Source organism: Zea mays, chromosome 7 (genome assembly GCF_902167145.1).
Source record: "Zea mays cultivar B73 chromosome 7, Zm-B73-REFERENCE-NAM-5.0, whole genome shotgun sequence".
Taxonomy (NCBI): Eukaryota; Viridiplantae; Streptophyta; class Magnoliopsida; order Poales; family Poaceae; genus Zea; species Zea mays.
Genome location: NC_050102.1, coordinates 164,241,125 through 164,264,023, shown reverse-complemented (window position 1 = coordinate 164,264,023; position 22,899 = coordinate 164,241,125). Strand labels below are relative to the sequence as shown.

The following is a 22,899-nucleotide window of genomic DNA, read 5'->3' as shown; positions in this document are numbered from 1 at the left end:
AGGATCTAATCCTAGTCGTCTGCTGAAGATCTAACGACTAATAATACGTCTTCCTCCCCACAGCTACACACGGCGGCGCACCAGTGAACGACGGCGGAGCTATCGCCGGAGTGCGGCGATCCAGGGCTCTGGTGCACTACTCCCCGACCCGCAACGCTCTACACGAATCACATGCCAAAGCTAACCGTAGGGAAGAGGTCTCACCGTTAATCGCGCAGCGCAGAACACTGCCCATGGCTCATGGCGGAAGTCCGCAGGTCCTCACCGTCGGTGAGCGATTACCCACGCTCAGACGGCCCTCCGATCCCAATAACACAACACTCACACCCCACACGAAGTGGCGAGGCCCCTGACCCAACTCCGAAGACGATGCGCCAACAAGGGCGGGGATCATCGGCGGCGGCTGGGCGCGGTTCGAGGATTTGGGCGCGGAGCAGACATGGAGCCGCCTAGCGACGTGGAGAAGACGATCCTGCCAGAGGAGGCCAGTGGGCTGGGGCGCTTGGTTTGGAGGATAAAGGAGAGGAGAATGCGGCCGGGTTTATAGTCAAGGAAAAATCCGAGAGGGGATTGATTGATGTCCAGCCAAAACGGAATCCGGAGAACTCCGGCGGCGGCTTGCAACAAACCCCCATCTGACCGAAGTTCGTGCAATCCTGGAGGATCCGGTCAGCGCGATCCGGTTCTCGCGGGAAAGAAAACTCTGGCGCGCGGGATTAACGGCGTCTGCATCGACCCGCCCGAGAACATCCGGCGGCGGGATCCCCTGTCTGCGTTCGCGAGCCCAGCGGAGAAAACAGAGCTCGATCGAGGCCCACACGTCATGGACCAAGCGTGCGACGCAGTGGGTGGGGAAGAGTGGCTGACAAAAGGACCCACACGGCAGGACGCCCGATCAGCAGTTGGGCCACGCGGGTGTAAAGGAGCTGTTGGGCTGAGTTAAGTGTGCGTATGTGAGGTTGACTGGTGGGACCAGATGGCAGTGAGGGCGCGGTGGGAAGTAGTGAGGCTGGCGGCTAGGGTTTGTAGGTGCGCTGGGGGCTTTCGGCTGTGTAGTGTGGGCCGCACGATTAGTTGGGCCGAGGGGAGAAAATTGGCCCAGGTAGGGTGATAGGTTTATGTTTTCTATTTTTTTTTGTTTATTTTCTTTTGATTTCTTTCCAAATTCAAATTTCAGTGTTTGAATTTCCCATTTGAGTTGTGGATCCATCCTAGAGGTTAAGTGCATAATTAAAATAAACAAATTACCAGTATGACATGGTATATTTATTTATAAAATTTGCTTTGCATTTTATATAGAGCTTTCCTATTTATTTTAAATATGCAAATTCAAATACTGATATAAAATATTTATTTTCTCTATATGTTATAGTATTTTCCTTCTCTTCTCAAATTATAGAATTTCCTTTAGAATTCAATTCCAATTTGGATTTTTAACATATATCTTTTTACATTATTTTATGTTGTCACATAATGCACACAAAATAAAATCCCAACATGATTTATTTTTGGGTGTCCTTTGTTATTTATTTATTTGTTTTCATGTGATGTTCTCATGAAATGATAAATATGGATAACACACATATATACAATGGAATATCATTTCTCTTTTTAGGTTATCCTCCACAAATTACAAGTTGGGTATTACAAATCCTACCCCCTTAAAAATAATCTCGTCCTCGAGATTTAGGAAGGACTAGGGAAAAGATGGGGAAAATCTATGTGAAGCTCTTTTTTTCTCTTTCCCAATTAGCTTCATCTTCTCCATGATGGCTCCATTGTACTTGGCACATCTTTATCACCTTATTCCTTGTAACTCGAGTCAAAGTGTCAAGAATCTTGATAGGATACTCCGTGTAAGTCAAATCACCCTGAACACTGAGCTCTTCCATTGGTAACTGTTTCTTAGGGACACGGAGACACTTCTTAAGTTGAGACACATGGAATACATTATGCACATCAGATAGATTATCAGATAGCTCGAGTTGATAGGCTATCTCTCCAACTCACCTAAAAACTCTGAATGGTCCAATAAAGCGAGGGGACAATTCGTCCTTAACTTTAAATCTCCTCATTTCACGATGTGGTGACACCTTGAGGTACACATAATCTCCTTCCTCAAATTCCAGTGGTCTTCTTCTATTATCTGCGTAGCTCTTTTGTCTGGTTTGAGCTACCCTCAAATTTTATCGAATCATACGGACTTGTTCTTCTGCTTCTTGAATCAGTTTAGGCCCAAAGAACTGTCTTTCTCCAGTCTGATCCCAATATAGAGGAGTCATGCACTTTCTCTCATATAAAGCTTCAAAAGGTGACATCTTCAGACTGGCCTGGTAACTATTATTATATGAGAACTCAGCATAAGGTAGCGTATTGTCCCAACTACTACCATGCTAAAGGGCACAAGCTCTCAACACGTCCTCCAATACTTGGTTAGTCCTTTTAGTCTGTCCATCAGTATGAGGTAGGCCGAACTAAAATTCAACTTCGCATCCGTATTCTCATGAAAACTTTTCCAAAATCTAGGGGTAAACTATGATCCTCTATCCAAAATGATCTTCTTCGGTACATCGTGTAGAGACACAATTCGAGCCATATATAACTCTGCCAATTGAGATCCCTTATAAGTAGTCTTGACCAGAAGGAAATGAGCCACTTTGGTCAGTCTATCCACAATAACCCATACAGAATCATATCCTTTCGAGGTGCGAGGCAATCCAGTAATGAAATCCATACAAATCTCTTCCCGCTTCCATTCAGGTATCTTCAACGGGTATAATAGTCTAGTTGGTCTTTGGTGTTCGGCCTTAACTCTTTGACACACATCGCACATAGCCACACGTGTAGCCACATCTTTCTTCTGTCTAAATAGAACTGACGCTCCACAAGGTGAAGAATCCGAACGGATGTACCCAGCCTCTTGTAACTCTGTTAATTGCTTCTTAAATTCCTTTAGTTCTTCTACGGACATCTTGTATGGCCGTGTAGAAATAGGAGCAGTCCCAGGTAAGAGATCAATAACAAACTCAACTTCTTTATCAGGTGGCATCCCTGGTAACTCCTTTGGAAAGACATCCGGAAAATCTCTAACCACACGGATGTTGTCACCAACAAACTCCTCAGGTATAAAGAACATTGCACGTTTGGATGAGGTGGTTACTGCAATATTAACTTGAAATCTTTCTCCTTTAGGGGTAGTGAGTTCTACGGTACCTCTACCACATGCTATAATGGCCTTTGCCTTTCTTATCCATGACATACCAAGGATCACGTCTATAGTGCTCTCTTCTAACACTATAGGGGTAGCCCATCTGGGTTAGAAACATAGGGTAAGAAGGGAGAATTGTAGGCAAGGCATGTAATTACGAGGCATGTTACTTTGGGGGATTTATTAGCTAAGTAAATTAGTGTGTCACCTACTAAAGCTAATACATTAACTTATGGTGGTACATGCTAAGATGCCCGTCTATACTATTTCAATCAATCAAAGAAGCAAATCAGGCATTGTCATCAGAACAATCAAACAACATTTTTAAATATAGAAAATAGTTTTGATTTTGTCTTAGGTTCCCTATCTCTTAAAGAAATCATAAGTGTAGGATTCCAAGGTGCGAAATTTATCTTGTATTAGAGTAGAAAAGGTAAGAATGATGAGAGTAGAATAGTAGAAGGTGAGACAGGTTCAAGATAAGTATAGAAAGAATCAGAGTAAGGTAAGTAGGTAAGGGTTTTGTCCATTTTTATCTAGGTTTCGTCCTACAGTCAACATTTCCTCTGATACCACTTCTGTCACACCCGGCTTTAAGGAACAAAGCCAGGTGCATCTCATACATGCGCCAAGAAGACAACATATATAATAACTGAGTGTATAGATATAAATGTCACAATAATTAGAGTACTTATTACATAGCGGAAGTCTTACAAGATAAAAGATAAATATAACAGGATCTACAATCCATCCTTGGCGCCAAAAGTCAACTAGGAGACGATGACCTAGACCTCTCACGAACCCAGCGCAACATCCACCATGCACCAACTAGTGATACCTGTTACTGACCTATGGGGGTGTGAGACAGCAAGGGTGAGCTCACACATGTTCATCGCTCAACAAGTTGTGGGGAATAATGTGCATGAACTCACCAAAGATGGGGAGTTCATGAAGTGTAAGGCTGATCAACAATAGAGGTTAAAGCTGAGCATTGCTTTTATAAGTTGGTCAAAATTTTATTAGCAATTACTAAGTGTAAGTGAATACCAAACCATAATAAAAATAATAGAACAAAATTAATAATAAACCCATGCTAATGCAAATGACAAATTGAGTATAGGTTCCATAATTTAATCATCGGAGAGTCCTGAGCTGCTCATGACCGTGAGCTCGGCTAGTATACCAGTTTTACACTCTGCAGAGGTTGTACCCTTTACCCACAAGTCGTGTTTCCCATGTCGCCAGGGTTAGCTAGGCCCTTAGACACTACCAAGGTGAATGGCTAGGGATCCACTACGAGGCCTTTACAAAGTTCCACTAGCTTCCGAAAACCCGCTACAGTTTATGGGAAGAGCACTTGCAAGAATCCCCCGTCTGACCGCCATCGTAGCAAAATCAACCCGAGAACCTCCTTACATGCAACTCCCCTACTGCCCTTGCCCCTTTCGGGTAAGGTAGTCTTCCACTAGCTTTCCTAATTAGTCAGCCAAGGGGTCCCATTCCTTCCTTGTGGTGGCACGTGTTTCTCAAGTTAAGCTCCATGTTCCAATTAACAATAATATAATGATCTTGTCATGAACATAAATAAAATAACATAATAACTGGAACATGGATATAATAAATGATTATCCCAAAACCATATAAAGCAATATCAAACTACCCAAGTGATTCAGGGGTAAACAAGGTAATGAGATAAACAATCTAGGGTGACCTATTTGGTCCCATCAAAATTAAACCTATGCATGGTAAATGATTACAAAGAACATTATTGGGTAACAGAAGTGAATCAAGGGCACAACTTGCCTGGCACTTGAGATTCCAGGTACCAACTTGCTTTTCAGATGACACGTGTCCTCGCGCTAGTCGTAGCAATACAAACAAACATGGTATAGACAAAATTAAATCACACCAAACATAAGTACAAACTAAATAATAATGATTTACGCGAAGCTACGAGATCGCGGGTTCGAAAACCACTAAAATCGGAGTTAGGGTTATTAAGTTATGATTTTCTGAAGTTATTTAATGCCTAGAATAGAGTTATTCATGTGGATAATTTTTAAATTAAGTTTCATGGTTAGACAAAGAGACCAGGTGATAAACAATATTTTAAACAAGATAAATGCCACTGGAATGAATCAATTTGGAGTTATATATTTTGAGTTATGAATTTCTGAAGGTTTTATGTGTTTTGCACAAGATTAAATAAGATATAAATTTTATTGTGGCTTTCATGTCAAAACAGAGGTACTATGTGATAAACAATAATATTACAAAATTATAGAGACTGGAATGGATTAAATTGGACTTCATATGAATTTTATATGAATTAAACCAATTCCAGCATTTCTTTCTTCATTAAAAATCTATTTCTAAATTTATTTCTTGATTTTTCTAATCTTCTGGACTGGGCGCATTAAACCCGAAGAATCCAGGGTCTAGGATGCAAAAACTCTAAGACTCAGTGAATAGGCTCTGCTGACTGCGGGTTTATTATGTCTATTCCCGGGGTTTCTTTTGTAAAACGGCTTCAACGAAGGGATATGGGGCGATTTAGGTCGTTGGATCCTAGTTCAAGCGCTTAGATTAGATCTGAGCCACATCGAACCGGTACGCTCTGTCCACCGTAGGATCCGAGATCCACGGATGGCAACTTCCCATGCCCAGGTCCCATCAGATTTGTCCGCAGTTGAATCAATGGTCAGGATTGAATGCTCCGAACCGTTACCTAGGATCTAATCCTAGTCGTCTGCTGAAGATCTAACGACAAATAATACGTCTTCCTCCCCACAGCTACACACGGCGGCGCACCAGTGAACGACGGCGGAGCTATCGCCGGAGTGCGGCGATCCAGGGCTCTGGTGCACTACTCCCCGACCCGCAACGCTCTACACGAATCACATGCCAAAGCTAACCATAGGGAAGAGGTCTCACCGTTAATCGCGCAGCGCAGAACACTGCCCATGGCTCATGGCGGAAGTCCGCGGGTCCTCGCCATCGGTGAGCGATTACCCACGCTCAGACGGCCCTCCGATCCCAATAACACAGCACTCACACCCCACACGAAGTGGCGAGGCCCCAAACCCAACTCCGAAGACGATGCGCCAACAGGGGCGGGGATCATCGGCGGCGGCTGGGCGTGGTCCGAGGATTTGGGCGTGGAGCAGATATGGAGCCGCCTGGCGATGTGGAGAAGACGATCCTGCCAGAGGAGGCCAGTGCGCTGGGGCGCTTGGTTTGGAGGATAAAGGAGAAGAGAATGCGGTCGGGTTTATAGTCAAGGAAAAATCCGAGAGGCGATCAATTGATGTCTAGCCGAAACGGAATCCGGAGAACTCCGGCGGCGGCTTGCAACAAACCCCCAGCTGACCGAAGTTCGCGCAATCCTGGAGGATTCGGTCAGCGCGATCCAGATCTCCGGGGAAGAAAACTCTGGCGCGCGGGATTAACGGCGACTGCATCGACCCGCCCGAGAACATCCGGCGGCGGGATCCCCTGTCTGCGTTCGCGAGCCCAATGGAGAAGACAGAGCCCGATCGAGGCCCACACGTCATGGACCAAGCGTGCGACGCAGTGGGTGGGGAAGAGTGGCTGACAAAAGGACCCACACGGCAGGACGCCCGATCAGCAGTTGGGCCACACGGGTGTAAAGGAGTTGTTGGGCCGAGTTAAGTGCGCGTGTGTGAGGTTGACTGGTGGGACCAGATGGCAGTGAGGGCGCAGTGGGAAGTAGTGAGGCTGGCGGCTAGGGTTTGTAGGTGCGCTGGGGGCTTTCGGCTGTGTAGTGTGGGCCGCGCGATTAGTTGGGCCGAGGGGAGAAAATTGGCCCAGGTAGGCTGATAGGTTTATGTTTTCTATTTTTTTGTTTATTTTCTTTTTATTTCTTTCCAAATTCAAATTTCAATGTTTGAATTTCCCATTTGAGTTGTGGATCCATCCTAGAGGTTAAGTGCATAATTAAAATAAACGAATTACCAGTATGACATGGTATATTTATTTATAAAATTTGCTTTGCATTTTATATAGAGCTTTCCTATTTATTTTAAATATGCAAATTCAAATACTGATCTAAAATATTTATTTTCTCTATATGTTATAGTATTTTTCTTCTCTTCTCAAATTATAGAATTTCCTTTAGAATTCAATTCCAATTTGGATTTTAACATATATCTTTTTACATTATTTTATGTTGTCACATAATGCACACAAAATAAAATCCCAACATGATTTATTTTTGGGTGTCCTTTGTTATTTAATTATTTGTTTTCATGTGATGTTCTCATAAAATGATAAATATGGATAACACACATATATACAATGGAATATCATTTCTCTTTTTAGGTTATCCTCCACAAATTACAAGTTGGGTATTACAGAAAGCGGTCAGGATGACCAAGCGAAGCCATGGCGTGTGCGGCGGCGCGGGCGTGGAACAGAGGAGCACGAATGCAAAGGGGCGCAGCTGATTGGGAGAGAATGTGAAAAGGTAACTGCTGCACGCGGGGTGAATCCTTTTTCAAGGAAACCTAAGTCCTTGTTCAGGGAAACCCTTTCGCGTGCCCCTGAATCGCCGCAGGAAATCCCGCTCGACGGGCACCTAGGACCCAGGCAGCCCAGTCTATGACACGGGGGCCCGGGTCCACAAGTCATACAGTTGTGTGCCGGATTTCGGGTGCGGAAAGAGCGAACCGCCGCACGCGATAGCGCGCCTCCTTGGGGCTGCTGCAGAAGACAAAAGGTAATCTTTAAAACCAATGCAGCGGCAACGAGGCACCCCGCGAGTGGCCCGACGAAACCACCAGGCGTGGGGCCATGGGTCAGTCAGCCGTGGAGACAGATATGGCCGTTGACGTGACCAAAGGTGGATTGACAGCGGGTGCATCAGCAGACGTGCTGAAACAGCGCGCTAATCACCAATCAGGCCATGTTGAGGCAAGGTGCAAGCTTTGGCCCCACCTGCAGGCTCGCATCCTCCCCTAAGGTGGGCCCGAGGGCTACTGTCGGTACCCTAAAACTAGGGTATCCCTTACTGCTTTATAAAAGCACAGTACCCTCGTGGCTACTTTTAGTCGCATGGTAAAAGAGCTGTATGTAGGACCAGGCCATGACTCGCCCCAGCCTCAGGCGACTACTCTGGGCTAGCAATGGCGCCTGACCCCACCACATGGGTGGGTCCGGTGCCGCCACGTGTCCAGAAAGAGTGACATACTCTAAGGCATCAACAGTGAGTCCGGACCCCATGGGAAAGTGCCGAACCCCTGTATATACGGTCCAGGCCTCCAAGTTTGGACCAAGACCCCCACGTGTACGAACCGGACCCCTAGAATGGGATCCGGACCCCCGTATGGGGTCTGGGCCGCTCACAGTGGGGTCCCAGGGTTCCAGGACAGAACATACTTGGGCCTTAATCAAGACCGAGGCGAGGGTCTGGAGCTGACACGTGTCTAGACCCAATCTGGTGGGATCCGCACCTTGTCACATACACTCCTGCTCCCCGCCCAGACGGAGACCCGATGCTGCCACGTGGCCTACTACGCGCGGCGTAAGCCAACAAGCGGAGCCTGGCATAAAGCCTCTGGGCTACGCGCATCTTTGCATTTATTACGAATAAGACGTGTGTCTGTCCATTCCAGTGACAGGCGGCGCGCCCAGTCCATGTTGCGTGGGCCGTGCAGTTACTCACACGTTACCATAGCGAGGACAATGACTCACCATTACTCGTGAGTTTCCAAGAAAAGGGTTATTGCCTATCAATGCTGCATGGACTGCAGTCATCATGACTCCTGCTGATTACTCATGCGTTACTAAGACAGAGGAAGCAGCACAGCGTCCAGTAAAGATCTTGGTGTGCTGTCAGCATTAATTATTCACATAATCTATTCCTTCTATTATGCTCCTGGCCCGCATGTTGGAGCTCAGCATCCTTGTATGTGCCTCCCTTAAACTATAAAAGGGAAGGAACACAGCGTTACAAGGGACACGCTCAACACAACTTACAGACAGTGGAGGTAGGGTATTACGCTCCGGCGGCCTAAACCACTATAAACCCTCGAGTGTTCTTGTGTTCTTCTAGAATTCACAAAACAGGCAACCGCTTAGGCCCCCTCCTCATCTTAGGATTAGGGCGGGTGCATTCCGCCACCCGGCCGGAGGATTTTCCCACCGACAGATATATAAAGGTTGAAAGAAGAGAGGGACTGTATCAAGTGAGTGGGTTGCCAAGACTGCCACTTTTCTCGACGTGCTTTTGCTAGGTCGGGGACCGAACCGACGTTAGGCGCCTTTGTAGCAAGTATCGGAACATTTATTTCCTTGACAAGAGGGATATGTCGTTAGATCTTTGTAAGAACAACTATATGTTTGTCTATGAGGTTAGGGTGCACCACAGTGAGGATCCACCTCCTCATGTTGCATTGGAAGTTTAGTAAGATGAAGAGGGGTACTACGAATGATGAAAGAGATGTTTGATGATGTACGACATGAGCTTCTACCCGATGAACCCCCGATTCTGAGGATCCTCCTATGCCTGAGATTCTAATGTTTTTTGAGCTCCTTAAGGCTTTCGAAGAGCCGTTGTATGAGCACACGAAAGTGGCCATCCTTGTTTTTGTGACTCGGCTTATGGTTATTAAGTACAACTTTGCATTCTCAAACAAATGCTATACGAAGCTTGTGAATTTGATCAGTGATGTACTTCTGAAGAATCACAAGATGCCCAAGGACATGTACCAATCCAAGATGTTGCTCTTAGGTCTCATAAACATCGATTGAAAATTATGTCCATAACGACCGAGGTAGCACATAAGCAGCTTCATTATATGCCTCATAAACATCGATTGAAAACGTTTGTTTATCTCCAAGAATACAACAGGACGCATAAGATGACACAAGCATAGACCGTCGGGCATAAGTGTTATAGGTACGACAACTATCAGTGGGTCATCAGACATAATACAAAATTATGTCCGACGGCCCGCATGCAGGCATTGGACCCACTGGGCACCATTACGGCCGTCAACGGATTTAAATAACAATGGCCCCTGATGACCGTCGGACATAGATTATGTTAGACACCTACTGTCGGAAGTATGTTTATTTCAGCCGTTAGAAATAACTTATGTCCGACCATGTATGACTCTAACGTGTATAAGTTGTTGTGGTTCCGAAAGGATGTAGTAGCATCTAATAAGTACACAAGACCTTTGCCTCCACGTAGATCAGATCCCAAAAGACATCGTTGTCCGCGGCGCCACGCCACGCCACGCCGGTTCGTCTCGTGATCAGCGGTGTAAACACTTGTACAAGACTCATGGCCATGACTGATGACTCGGCAAGCTTGAGGCGGTTGAGGTATGAGCTCATGTGGATGTGGACGTTGAACGTTGAACGTACAACATTTTATCAGCTACGTTCTTTTCTTCTATGTCACTGTGTGTGTGTGTTAGCAGCTGGGACTGGGACTCAGGCTCGGGGCGACCTGACCTACCTATGTTTATTCTGTGCACAACTCGCAGAAATCCTTCTAGTACCTCTTTTCGCGCCAAATTGCCCGGTGACGTCGACGGCCCAGGCTTTGTTTTGTTTAATCCATATCCAGCTTCCAGTGGATGCCTAACTTAATTCGGAACACGTGGTCTGGTCTGGTTTCGGCGAAACTGATGGCCAAGCAACTTGCAGCTCCTCTTGCCATCTTGTGGAATTCGCCGTTAATGGCGTCCCAAAGGGGGAAAAAAACCCGGCAAGTCACCATCCACTTGGCATGGCCATGACACACCAATCACCAACCCACCTGCTGCAACCAATATCCAAGAATCATATCCATATCCAACTTGCCAATGTGCCATTGACCATCGCAATGCGTAGCACTGGTGCATCGATCCTCCTCTTGCATCGAGCGCTCCTCCGTGCCAAGCTGCCAAGCTTCTGTGCACCATCAGTCCAGCAGCTCACAGATCCTTCCTCCTTCGCGCGCGCCATGCACGGCCGCGTCACCGTCCTGCTAGTAGTAGCCGCAGCAGTGCTGCTGCTCGCGTCGTCGGCCGTCGCGCAGCCGTGGCCGAGCTGCAACGGCGCCAGCGGCAACTACCTGGCCGGCAGCGCCTACGCCAACAACACCCTGCAGCTCATCCTGGGCCTCCAGACGAACGCGTCCGACTCGCCCGCCTACTTCGCGTCCGGCTCCGTCGGAGCGGGCGCGGCCGCCGTCCACGGGCTCATGATCTGCCGCGGCGACGTCAGCAGCAACGACTGCTTCGACTGCGGCACCCGCGCGTGGCAGGACGTGCAGGCTGTGCAGCCGCTCTGCAACCGCACCAGGGACGCCGCGCTCGCCGACAACCAGTGCTACGTCCGCGTCGCCGCCACCGACTTCCTCGCCTCGCCCAACAACACCGGCCTGGTGAGCGTCGTCGGCGGCGCCAGCATCCCCAGCGGCGTCGACGTCGCGGCCTACGACGCCGCGCTCAGGCGGCTGCTCAACGCCACCGCGCGGTACGCGGTGGACAGCTCGGTCCCGTCGTCGCCGCCGAGGCTGTACTTCGCGACGGGGCAGTTCGTGGGGCTCGACCCGCGGGTCCCCAACATCTGGTCCCTGGCGCAGTGTGCGGGGGACCTGGCGCCGGCACAGTGCCGGAGGTGCCTGGATGACCTGATGACACTGTGGTGGAACGGAAGTGGGTTCAAGCCGGACGGGGAAAGCGCGATGTTCGCTGGCTCGCGGTGCAACCTCAAGTCTGACCTGGGGGACAAGTTCTACACCAGCAGCCCCATGGTGAAGCTGCAGATGAACAGCGAAGTGGTCGTTCCAGCGCAAGCGCCTTCCATGGCAGGTGAACGCTTATTCTATTTCATTTGATTAGCAGCTTAGTAGCTACGTATTGGCAACTAACGGCATCTTTGGAACCTATTTAAATAATTGTTCGCACCTAAAATTAGTTAAATTAGTTATATGAGTTCTAAACAATCTAACTAAAGCTTCTCCTAAGGGTTGATTTGGTGACAAGTAAATTAGCAAGGGATTTTTTTCGCCTAATGGCTATGGTAGATAATTTATCAATGTGTTTAAATGCACTTTGATTTTATTTGCTCCGATTAATGGGGTATTTTCTATGACTTTCGAATTAACATAGATGCTTCTTTTGTCGATTAAATGCTAAGATAATAAATATGTTGATTAACTAACTTTGTGACCAATCAACTTAGCTATGCTCTTATTTCAAACAGATAGTTGATCTGATGTTATATTAAGAAGCTAATGTGTTTGGTTAATCAGACTATCATGGTGATATTGATTAATGTGTAAATAAAGGAAGAAAAAGATTAAGTAACGGAATTTACATCCTAAAAAGAAAAAAAATGGTTTTTTAAGTTTGATTGAGGACAATTGCCTTAAATTTTGGATAATCATCTAAATATAACTACTCAAACTACATACTTGTATTAGTATATTTGATTAATATGTTTGAGGAAATATAGGTCCATCAAGAGATCGATACTCTATACAATGGAATTTTGACTTACAACTTACATAAAAAAATAATATATTAGATACAAAAAGAAATAAGTTATGATAACTTATTTTACAATGAAAGAAGTAAATATCAACGCTTGTCAATCTATAAATTCAAGATCTTTGTATACTTACTATGAAAAAATTGACTTGATTAAACTAAAACCTAGATTGACTTGAAGTAGTTCTTTTGTATTCTCATTTCAATGTCATGACAAATTTGTAGTGCTCTTGCATTTATCAAAACGTTTCGTCTTGATAAGTTTCCTTTCTGTTTTTTTTCAAATCCTAGTATTCATCTTGTAATTGATTGAATGCAAAATATGTTGATCGCTATTGTGAAAACAACTAGCATCAGATTCATTGTTCTCTCCAGATTCATCTACACTTTTGTATACAATATTGAGCTCCATTGAATTGAGAATCTTTTTGCGAAAATCATAGGTAAAAATAATTCATCGGGCAAGCTTCTTGGAATCATATTGCCAATAATGTTTGTTGTTGTAGTAACTGCCATAGTCCTCTTTGTTTGTAAAAAGAGAAGATATCGAGGAATAAAGCTGCCACACGGAAGTAAGTCCTAAGTATAGTTTGGTATGAAGCTATAAAAACTTCTATTATTTTGCACCGATAATTGAAATGATGCAAATTTATCAGCTCATATGGCCGAGGACTTTGAAAGCATCAAGTCAACTTTATTATCATTGTCATCACTACAAGTTGCAACAAGTAACTTTGATGAAAACAATAAACTTGGTGAAGGGGGATTCGGTGTAGTTTATAAGGTATGATGACACCCTTTCACTGCTAACTTATGTGCAATTTTATAGCAAACTTTTATGTAAAAGAATATGCATGAATACTGAACAACATACATTAGTTGATTTATACAAAGAATTATTAGAGTATGACTATAAAACATCAACATAGAACTCAAGTTTGTTAAAAAATAATCATACTCAACTATTGTGAATTGTAATACATGGAGCTTTTAGAAATCTTTAACATTTATATTGTATCGTTCAATCAACTTCACAGATATACTAATTTTTTGTAGGGAGATCTTTCTGGACAACAAGTGGCTGTGAAGAGGTTGTCAAAAGGTTCGGGTCAGGGGCTAGAAGAACTAAAAAATGAGTTAGTTCTGGTCGCCAAACTTCACCATAAGAACCTTGTCCGCCTAGAAGGTTTTTGCTTAGAAGAGGGAGAAAGATTGCTTGTCTATGAGTACATGCCCAACAAAAGCCTTGACACTATTCTTTTTGGTATAAGAAATGATCTTCATAAATGAATTTATGATTTTAGCATCTCTACTTCTGATGTAATATCAAAATTTTGATTTCTTTTGTAGACCCCGAGGAAAAAATACGACTAGATTGGAGGAAACGGTTCAACATAATAGGAGGAGTTGCTAGAGGATTACAATATCTCCATGAGGAATCTCAAAAGAAGATTATACATCGTGACATGAAAGCGAGCAATGTTTTGTTGGATGAAGACATGAACCCTAAGATTGGAGACTTTGGCCTAGCTAGACTCTTTGGGCAAGATCAGACTCGAGATGTCACAAAACACATTGTTGGGACATTGTAATCAATCTTTGTTATCCAACAACTGTTATTATAATCTCCTATTTAGGTGCATAATTCCCTCTATCTAACCATGTTGCTAATTCTTCTCTATGCAGTGGCTACATGTCTCCTGAGTATGTGATGCGTGGACAGTTTTCCACAAAATCAGACGTGTTCAGTTTTGGGATCCTTGTTATAGAGATCATAACAGGGCGGAGAAACATTGGGCACTACTTCTTTGATGAGCAAAATGAAGATATTATAAGCCTCGTGAGTACTTTTCAATGAACATACTATATATACGCCTCTAATAGTACTTGCATATTGCTAGATTATATTATTTCGCATTGTGAACCCATGAAACCCATTCTAGGTATGGAGACACTGGACTGAGGGAACAATTGTAGAGATGATAGATGATTCTCTTGGGAGAAATTACTCGGAGAGCGAGGTGCTAAAATGCGTTAACATTGGTTTGTTGTGCCTTCAACATAGTCCAATGGATCGACCTACGATGTCCGATGTCATGGTGATGCTTAATGGTGATGATACTAGTTCTATACCGTCTGCTGCGAGGCCCACATTTTTCTTGGATAGAAGCACTCCTTACTCCTATAATTCATGTACTATTACACATATGTCTCCTAGGTAGCACAAACAATTGTTGATAGTAGCATATTGTTACTTGTTCGCATCTTGATGTATAGTAGTTTAGATCAACTAGTTTGATTTATCACAAAGTGTGATTTGTAGTTGCCATTTGTAATTGTGGATTTGAAAGTTGCCTAGAGAGGGGTGAATATGTGAAACCTAAAATTTATCAAATAAAGAATAAAATTGATCGCAATTAAAGGTTAGACCACAATACGGTTTGATCGGAGCAAATTTATAAGTTCTACTTGCGCATGTTGCTCTCTTGAATTGTGAGAAATTAAGACTTAGAGCAACAAGTGAATGTATAATGAGGATGAATTGCAAGAGAACCGAAGGAGGAAAGGAGAAAACATATTGCAATACAAACACAATAGAAACACAAAATGAGTATGTTGTGTGACCTGTTGCGTAAGCTGCTGCTGGACATAGAGCCTGTTTGGTAGGCTGCCTCGGACGCCACACCGCGCCACACTCCGGCCGCCGCGGGTGTGGCGCCCAAATCGGCTGCCGCGGGTTAGGCGTACTGCGACGCCTGTCCAAACAGGCCCATAGTTATAGATGTCCAATAAACACGAGGCCCATTGTTTGGGCCCTGTCCGAGCCCGGCACGACCCGGTTCTATGCGGGCCCGGGCCGGCCCGGCACGAATAAGCGGGCCGGGCTCGGACAAGAAACTAGGCATAGTGGGCTAGCCCGGCACGGCCCGTTTACCTCTAAGCCCATTAAGCTCGCTTTTTTTACACTAAAACGTGCTTACCGGCCCGCATAGCACGCTTTTCGGCCCGCTTTTTTCGTGCTAAACCCGGCCCGTTTAGATCCGATGCGGGCCGGGCTCAGACAGGAAATTGAGCCCGCGTGCCTAGACGGCCCGGCCCTGTTTTATAACTGTGCATGACGGGTCGGGCTTCACCGGGCCCGGGCCGGGCCGGGCCAGGCGACCCATTTGGACATCTCTACCCATAGTCCGTTGTGTTCGCAGCATATGCTCGGGTCGCGTCGCGGGAATGTGAATGCATGCGCCCAAGCGCAAGGATCCGGTCCGCCATTGACGCCCAAGGATTGAGGGTGTGGATGTGGACCTTCACTACTGCGAAGTCCGTCCGCAACTACACTTAATTTACAAGAATGATTAGTTGCTCCGACTTGCCCACCTCTCTCTTTGTTTTGTGCTGACCTCTGTACCCGTTTTTTTATTCATGTCTTTTTTATATAATTTACAAGAATGATTAATTTACAAGAATGATTAGTTGCTCCAACTTGGCCCACCTCTCTCTTTGTTTTGTGCGACCTGCAGCAGTCTCGGCGACCGAAGAAACCACCAGCCACGCCGCTGTCTTGTCTCGGCTCCTCCGGTGGATAGGCAACCCCCACCCCCACTCAGTAGCGTGCAGCTCCTCTGGTCACTCGAGACTGGACCAAAATACCAAGTTGAGTGAAACACGTGCACCTGCTCTGGTCAGGTTTCTGCGAAACTGGCCAAGCAACTTGTTGCAGTTGCAGCTCATCTTTCCGTCAGTTTTTGGCTTTTGGCTACTATATCATATAATACCGGCTACCGATGCCATTGTCACGCATGCATAGCTGATGATGGTCGGACTCTGAGCTCCTCTCCGTGCCAAGTTTCTCTGCACCCATCGCTTCAGCTCACCGGTTCTCCCCCCTGCACTGCGCTGGCTGTATGGCTCCTCCCTTCGCGTGCGCCATGCACGGCCGCGCCCTGCTAGCAGCAGCAGCAGCAGCGCTGCTCGCGTCGGCCGTCACGCTCACGCTTCTCCCCTCCGCCGCCGCGCAGCCGTGGGTGGGCCCGTGGCCGACGTGCGACGACACCACCGGCAACTACTCGGCCGGCAGCGCCTACGCCAAAAACATCAAGCAGCTCATCCTCAGCCTCCAGGCAAACGCGTCCAACACGCCCGCCCTCTTCGCGACGGGCTCCGCCGGCGCGGGCGCCGACGCCGTGTACGGGCTCATACTCTGCCGCGGCGACCTCAGCCCCACCGACTGCTTCGACTGCGGCACCAACGCCGGCCAGGACGTGTACCGGGTCTGCAACGGCACCCGGGACGCCGCGCTCGTCTACAACCAGTGCTACGTCCGCCTCGCCCCCACGGACTTCCTCGCCACCACCAACAACACCGGCATGAGAGACCTCATCAACGGCAACAGCGTCCCCGCGGGAGTCAACGTGACGGCCTACGACGGCGCCATCACCAGGCTGCTCAACGCCACCGCGCGCTACGCGGTGGACAGCTCCGCCCCGTCCTTGTCTCCCAGGAAGTACTTCGCCACGGGCCAGATGGCGGGGGTCGACCCGCGGTTCCCGACCGGCATCTGGTCCATGGCGCAGTGCGCGGGGGACATATCGCCGGTGCAGTGCCGGAGCTGCCTGGACGACTTGCTGGCGCAGTGGTGGCAGAAGTTCGACAGCAAGGAGATCGGCGCGAGGCTCGACGGTTCGCGATGCAACCTCAGGTTCGAAACGGGGAACTTCTACACCGGCAGCCCGATGGTGAAGCTGCAGATGAACGGCGAGGAGGCCGCTCCAGCTCCGGTGCCTTCCACGGATGTTCTACCTGGCACCACAGGAGGTGAGCGCTTATCTAGATACTTCATGTCATCGTTCATCGTCATAATTAGAAACCTGTCATATTTAATTTGTTATATATACTCTACTGATCATCGTTCATCGTCATAATAATCATTGTATATATCTATTCTGTGCTATAAATCACCTCTATCATTATACAAAATATATAAATAACCTCTAATTTTACATTAATTCAAAACAACTACCTAAATTTGTAGCTAAACAGATAGTTAAAACAATCCTTCTATTTTTACAAAAGATAATTGCCGAGCCTTTGCTTACGCCACGATAAAACTATATAGGTTTTGTACCAAATATGTAGTATTAAGTGCAATAAAAATAAAATGTTGTAAACACAAAACTCTATGTATTGGTGTCGAGACTTTGGCCTTTTCTCTTTTGCGAGTTTGCTAGACTTTTATAATGATAGATATGTACAATTTATATGTAAATTTAGAGGTGACTTTATGTTCGTAGTGGCAGAGATAATATTTTTTTATTACAACAAAATAGATCCAATGACTATTGTTTATGATGATGATTCAAGTGCACAAATTAAACGCCAGTTGTTTCTAATAATGCGTGGAGGCTGTGTTGGGGGCATATAATCAGTAATAGTAAGATTCAACAACATCATTATAATGACGAGCAACATAAAAGAAAGCTGACGCATCAATTGCTAGACAAACCTAAATCCATTTTTCATTTTTTTTTTGCAAAATCACCAGGTAAGAAAAATTCAGTTGGCAAACTTCTCGGAATTATATTGCCGATAGTATTTGTTGCTGCAATAGCTGCCATAGCCCTCTGCATTTGGATTGTTCGTAAGAAGAGAACATACCAAGGAACAAATCTTCCCCAAACAGACACAAGTAAGTCTTTTGTATTGTTTGGTATCAAGCTATCATACATTTCGGTCTTTAACACTTAAAACTAAACCGGTGCAAATTTGCTAGCTTATATGGCCGAGGACATCGAAAGCATCAAGTCGATATTGTTATCGTTGCCATCACTACAAGCAGCAACAAATAATTTTGATGAAAGCAATAAACTAGGCGAAGGGGGATTTGGAACAGTTTACAAGGTATGATAACACCCTCTCTATTAACAGTTCTTTTGCAAGTTTATAGCAAGATTTATGTAAAAGAGTTTGTGTGATTGTTGTACAACATACATGGATAGTTGGTTCATATCAGGTTGTCAAAGTATGAAGTAATCATATATACAAATCATGGACTTGTACGCATGTTTTTTTTTTCAAAAAAAAAGTTTAAACTTAACTATTATGACATAATACTTTGAAGCTTCTCGAATGTTCCAACATTTTATATCCAGTTCATTTGATTAACTTATGTCGATAATAAAACCGATGTAGGGCAATCTTTCTGGACAAGAAGTGGCTGTGAAGAGGCTACCAAAGGGTTTAGATCAGGGGCTAGAGGAACTAAAAAATGAGCTAGGTTTGATGGCAAAACTTCATCACAGAAATCTTGTTCGACTGGAGGGTTTCTGCTTAGAAGAGGGAGAGAGGTTGCTCGTCTATGAGTACATGCCCAACAAAAGCCTTGACAATATTCTTTTTGGTACTGGAAATAATCTTCCTTAAGAATATGCATGTGTTGTTAACTTTTTGTAGTTGTACTAACCTTAAAAGTTGCTTATAATTTAGATCATGAGAAGAAAAGACAACTAGATTGGAGGAAACGATTCAACATAATTGAAGGAGTTGCACGTGGATTGCAATATCTTCATGAAGACTCTCAAAATAAGATAGTTCACCGTGACCTAAAAGCAAGCAATATTCTGTTGGATTCAAATATGAACCCTAAGATTGGTGACTTTGGCCTAGCCAGGCTCTTTTTGCAAGATCAGACTCGAGGCATCACAAACCACATCGTTGGGACATTGTAATCAATCACTGTCATCTAGTAGTTAATCATTCAATGTTCGATTTATATACATAATGCCCTCTAATTGACCATATTGCTAATTCTTCTTATTGCAGCGGCTACATGTCTCCCGAGTATGTGATGCGTGGACAATACTCCATAAAATCAGATGTATTTAGTTTCGGCATCCTTGTTATAGAGATTGTAACAGGACAAAAGAACAATGGGCATTACTTCGACGAGCAAAACGAGGATGTTGTGAGCATTGTGAGTATTTGACCTTAAAACACTATACTACCTATAAGACTACTTGTAAAATTATACAATATATTGTTGCCAATTGTAAACACATGAAATCAATGATAGGTATGGAAGCACTGGAGCGAGGGAACACTTGCAGAGATTATAGATGATTCTTTAGGGAGAAACTACTCAGAGACTGAGGTGCTAAAATGTGTTAACATTGGCTTGTGGTGCCTTCAACAGAATCCAATGGACCGACCTACAATGTCAGATGTCATGGTGATGCTCAATGATGATGATACTAGTTCTCTACCTGCTGCTGCAAAACCAACTTTTTTCTTGGATGCAAGCTCAGGCTACTCTTACACCTCGGGCACCATTTCACATCCTTCTGCAAGGTAGTGTAGGCTAAGGCCTAATGCACACCTTTATATGAATATCGACATATTGTTGCTTGTTTGTTTCTTATTGTGTATTGGTTGAAATAAACATGGAATTCATCCTGAATTGTAATAGCTTGTGCTCATTATTAGTTTCTTACCAAATCCTCAAATATAAATTTTCTCTTACTATATGTCCTACAAGCTTTCAGAAAGTATGGAAATGCTTACACACTTTAAAAGGTTGTGCTCACTATATATGTGCTTCTCTCGAACTATTCCATTGGTTTCTTGAGTGATTCTTTGAGAACTAAGCTATATAGTGAATGGAAGGTTGTGAGCAAGATTCCCAACATTGAGCACATGTTACTTCGTCAAGATGCCACATTTGTGTTTATTACTGATAGTCGCCTAGAGGGGGGGGTGAATAGGGCGAAACTGAAATTTACAAATATAAACACAACTACAAGTCGGGTTAGCGTTAGAAATAAAAACGAGTCCGCGAGAGAGGGCGTGAAAACAAATCGCAAGCGAATAATCAAGTGAGACACGCGGATTTGTTTTACCGAGGTTCGGTTCTCTCAAACCTACTCCCCGTTGAGGAGGCCACAAAGGCCGGGTCTCTTTCAACCCTTCCCTCTCTCAAACGGTCCTTCCGACCGAGTGAGCTTCTCTTCTCAAATCAAAGCCGGGAACAAAACTTCCCCGCAAGGGCCACCACACAATTGGTGCCTCTTGCCTTGATTACAATGGAGTTTTGATCACAAGAACAAGTGAGAAATAAAAGAAGCAATCCAAGCGCAAGAGCTCAAAAGAACACGGCAAATCACTCTCACTAGTCACTAGGGCTTTGTGTGGAATTGGAGAGGATTTGATCTCTTTAGTGTGTCTAGAATTGAATGCTAGAGCTCTTGTAGTAGTTGAGAAGTGGAAAACTTGGATGCAATGAATGGTGGGGTGGTTGGGGTATTTATAGCCCCAACCACCAAATGTGGCCGTTGGGAGGCTGTCTGTTCGATGGCGCACCGGACAGTCCGGTGCACACCGGACAGTCCGGTGCCCCTGCCACGTCATCACTGCCGTTGGATTCTGACCGTTGGAGCTTCTGACTTGTGGGCCCGCCTGGGTGTCCGGTGCACACCGGACAGGTACTGTTTGCTGTCCGGTGTGCCAGCATGGTGAGAGCACCTAGAGGGGGGGGTGAATAGGTGATCCTGTAAAAACTTAAACTTATAGCCACAAAACTTGATTAGGTGTTAGCACAGTTTATGCCAAGTGGCTAGAGAGGAGTCAAAACACAATAACCACAAGAATCCAATCACAGAGATGACACTGTGGTTATCCCGTGGTTCGGCCAAGTACAAAACTTGCCTACTCCACGTTGTGGCGTCCCAACGGACGAGAGTTGCACTCAACTCCTCTCAAGTGATCCAATGATCAACTTGAATACCACGGTGTTCTTGCTTTTCTTTTCTCAATCCCGTTTGCGAGGAATCTCCACAACTTGGAGCCTCTCGCCCTTACAAAAGATGTTCACAGAGAATCACAGAGCAAAGGAGGGATTAGCAACTCACACACGACACAAAGATCACAGCGAATACGCACACACAAGACCCAGACTTGAGCTCAAAAGACTAGCACACTAGAACGGAGCTCAAATCACTAGAATGTCGAACAAGTGCGCGAGATTGATGTGTGAGTGATCAAGAGTGCTCAAGGAATGCTTGGTGTGCTCCTCCATGCGCCAAGGGGTCCCTTTTATAGCCCCAAGGCAGCTAGGAGCCGTTGGGAACAAATCTGGAAGGCCATCTTTGCCTTCTGTCTCGTGGCGCACCGGACAGTCCGGTGCACACCGGACACTGTCCGGTGCCCGATTTGTTTCCATAGAAAGCGAAGCCGACCGTTGCCGACCGTTGCAGATCTGGCGCACCGGACAGTCCGGTGCACACCGGACAGTCCGGTGCTCCCTTCCGACCGTTGGCTCGGCCACGTGTCGCGCGCCGATCGCGCGGCCGACCGTTGGCTCACCGGACAGTCCGGTGCACACCGGACAGTCCGGTGAATTTTAGCCGAAGTCGCCGGAGAAAAACCCGAGAGCGGCTGGTTTGCGCTGCGCTGATCTGGCGCACCGGACACTGTCCGGTGCACACCGGACAGTCCGGTGCCCCAGCCCGAAGCAGCCTTTGGCTGTACACAGCCACTCTCCACTTCTTTTCTTTTCTTCTTTCTCCTGTTTCTAACACTTAGACAAGATGTTAGTACACAAAACTAATGTACTAAGGCTTAGAAACATACCTTTACTTGTGATTTACACTTTGTTCATCCATGAGCATATTTTCACATTTAGGCCCTTGTGTTTGCACTCAATCACCAAAATACTTAGAAATGGCCCAAGGGCACATTTCCCTTTCAATCTCCCCCTTTTTGGTGATTTATGCCAACACAATATAAAGCAACTAGAACAAGTGCAAAATCACTTTAAATAAAAACTCAAATTGGTTTTATTCAATTTTGGCATATATGGATCATCCTTTGCCACCACTTGGTTTGTTTTTGCAAATCAAACTCAAATCTCTATCTCTAAGTCAAACACACATGTTGAAGTATAAAGAGAGTCATTCCAAAAGAGATTGATCAAAGATTTCAAAAACTCCCCCTTTTTCCCATAATCAACACTTCTCCCCACAAGAAGCCAACTTTTGAAAATAGAGACAATAAGAGACAATAAAAGCTTTTGACAAAACAAAAACTCTATTCTACTATTTTCAAAATCTCTCAAGTGGTAGCTGATCCATTTATCACTTTGGCCTTTATTTTCTCCCCCTTTGGCATCAAGCACCAAAACGGGATCAATCTTGG

At 45.4% G+C, this 22,899-nt stretch overlaps 2 protein-coding genes across 2 annotated transcripts; both read left to right on the top strand.

The window, feature by feature from the left end:
• The first annotated feature begins 10,387 nt into the window (after positions 1–10,387).
• Positions 10,388–15,144, top strand: LOC103633265 (cysteine-rich receptor-like protein kinase 10). Its single transcript, XM_008654968.3, has 7 exons — positions 10,388–12,036; positions 13,161–13,289; positions 13,374–13,501; positions 13,774–13,981; positions 14,068–14,305; positions 14,404–14,557; positions 14,661–15,144. The coding sequence occupies exons 1-7, from the start codon at positions 10,968–10,970 to the stop codon at positions 14,937–14,939; spliced, it is 2,205 nt and encodes a 734-aa protein (XP_008653190.2). The 5' UTR covers positions 10,388–10,967; the 3' UTR covers positions 14,940–15,144.
• A 1,370-nt stretch (positions 15,145–16,514) lies between these two features.
• Positions 16,515–20,234, top strand: LOC100286383 (uncharacterized). Its single transcript, NM_001159270.1, has 7 exons — positions 16,515–17,529; positions 18,257–18,400; positions 18,485–18,612; positions 18,904–19,111; positions 19,198–19,435; positions 19,534–19,684; positions 19,784–20,234. Exons 1-7 carry the CDS (start codon positions 16,620–16,622, stop codon positions 20,060–20,062), a joined length of 2,058 nt encoding a protein of 685 aa, NP_001152742.1. The 5' UTR covers positions 16,515–16,619; the 3' UTR covers positions 20,063–20,234.
• The last annotated feature ends 2,665 nt before the right edge of the window (positions 20,235–22,899 follow it).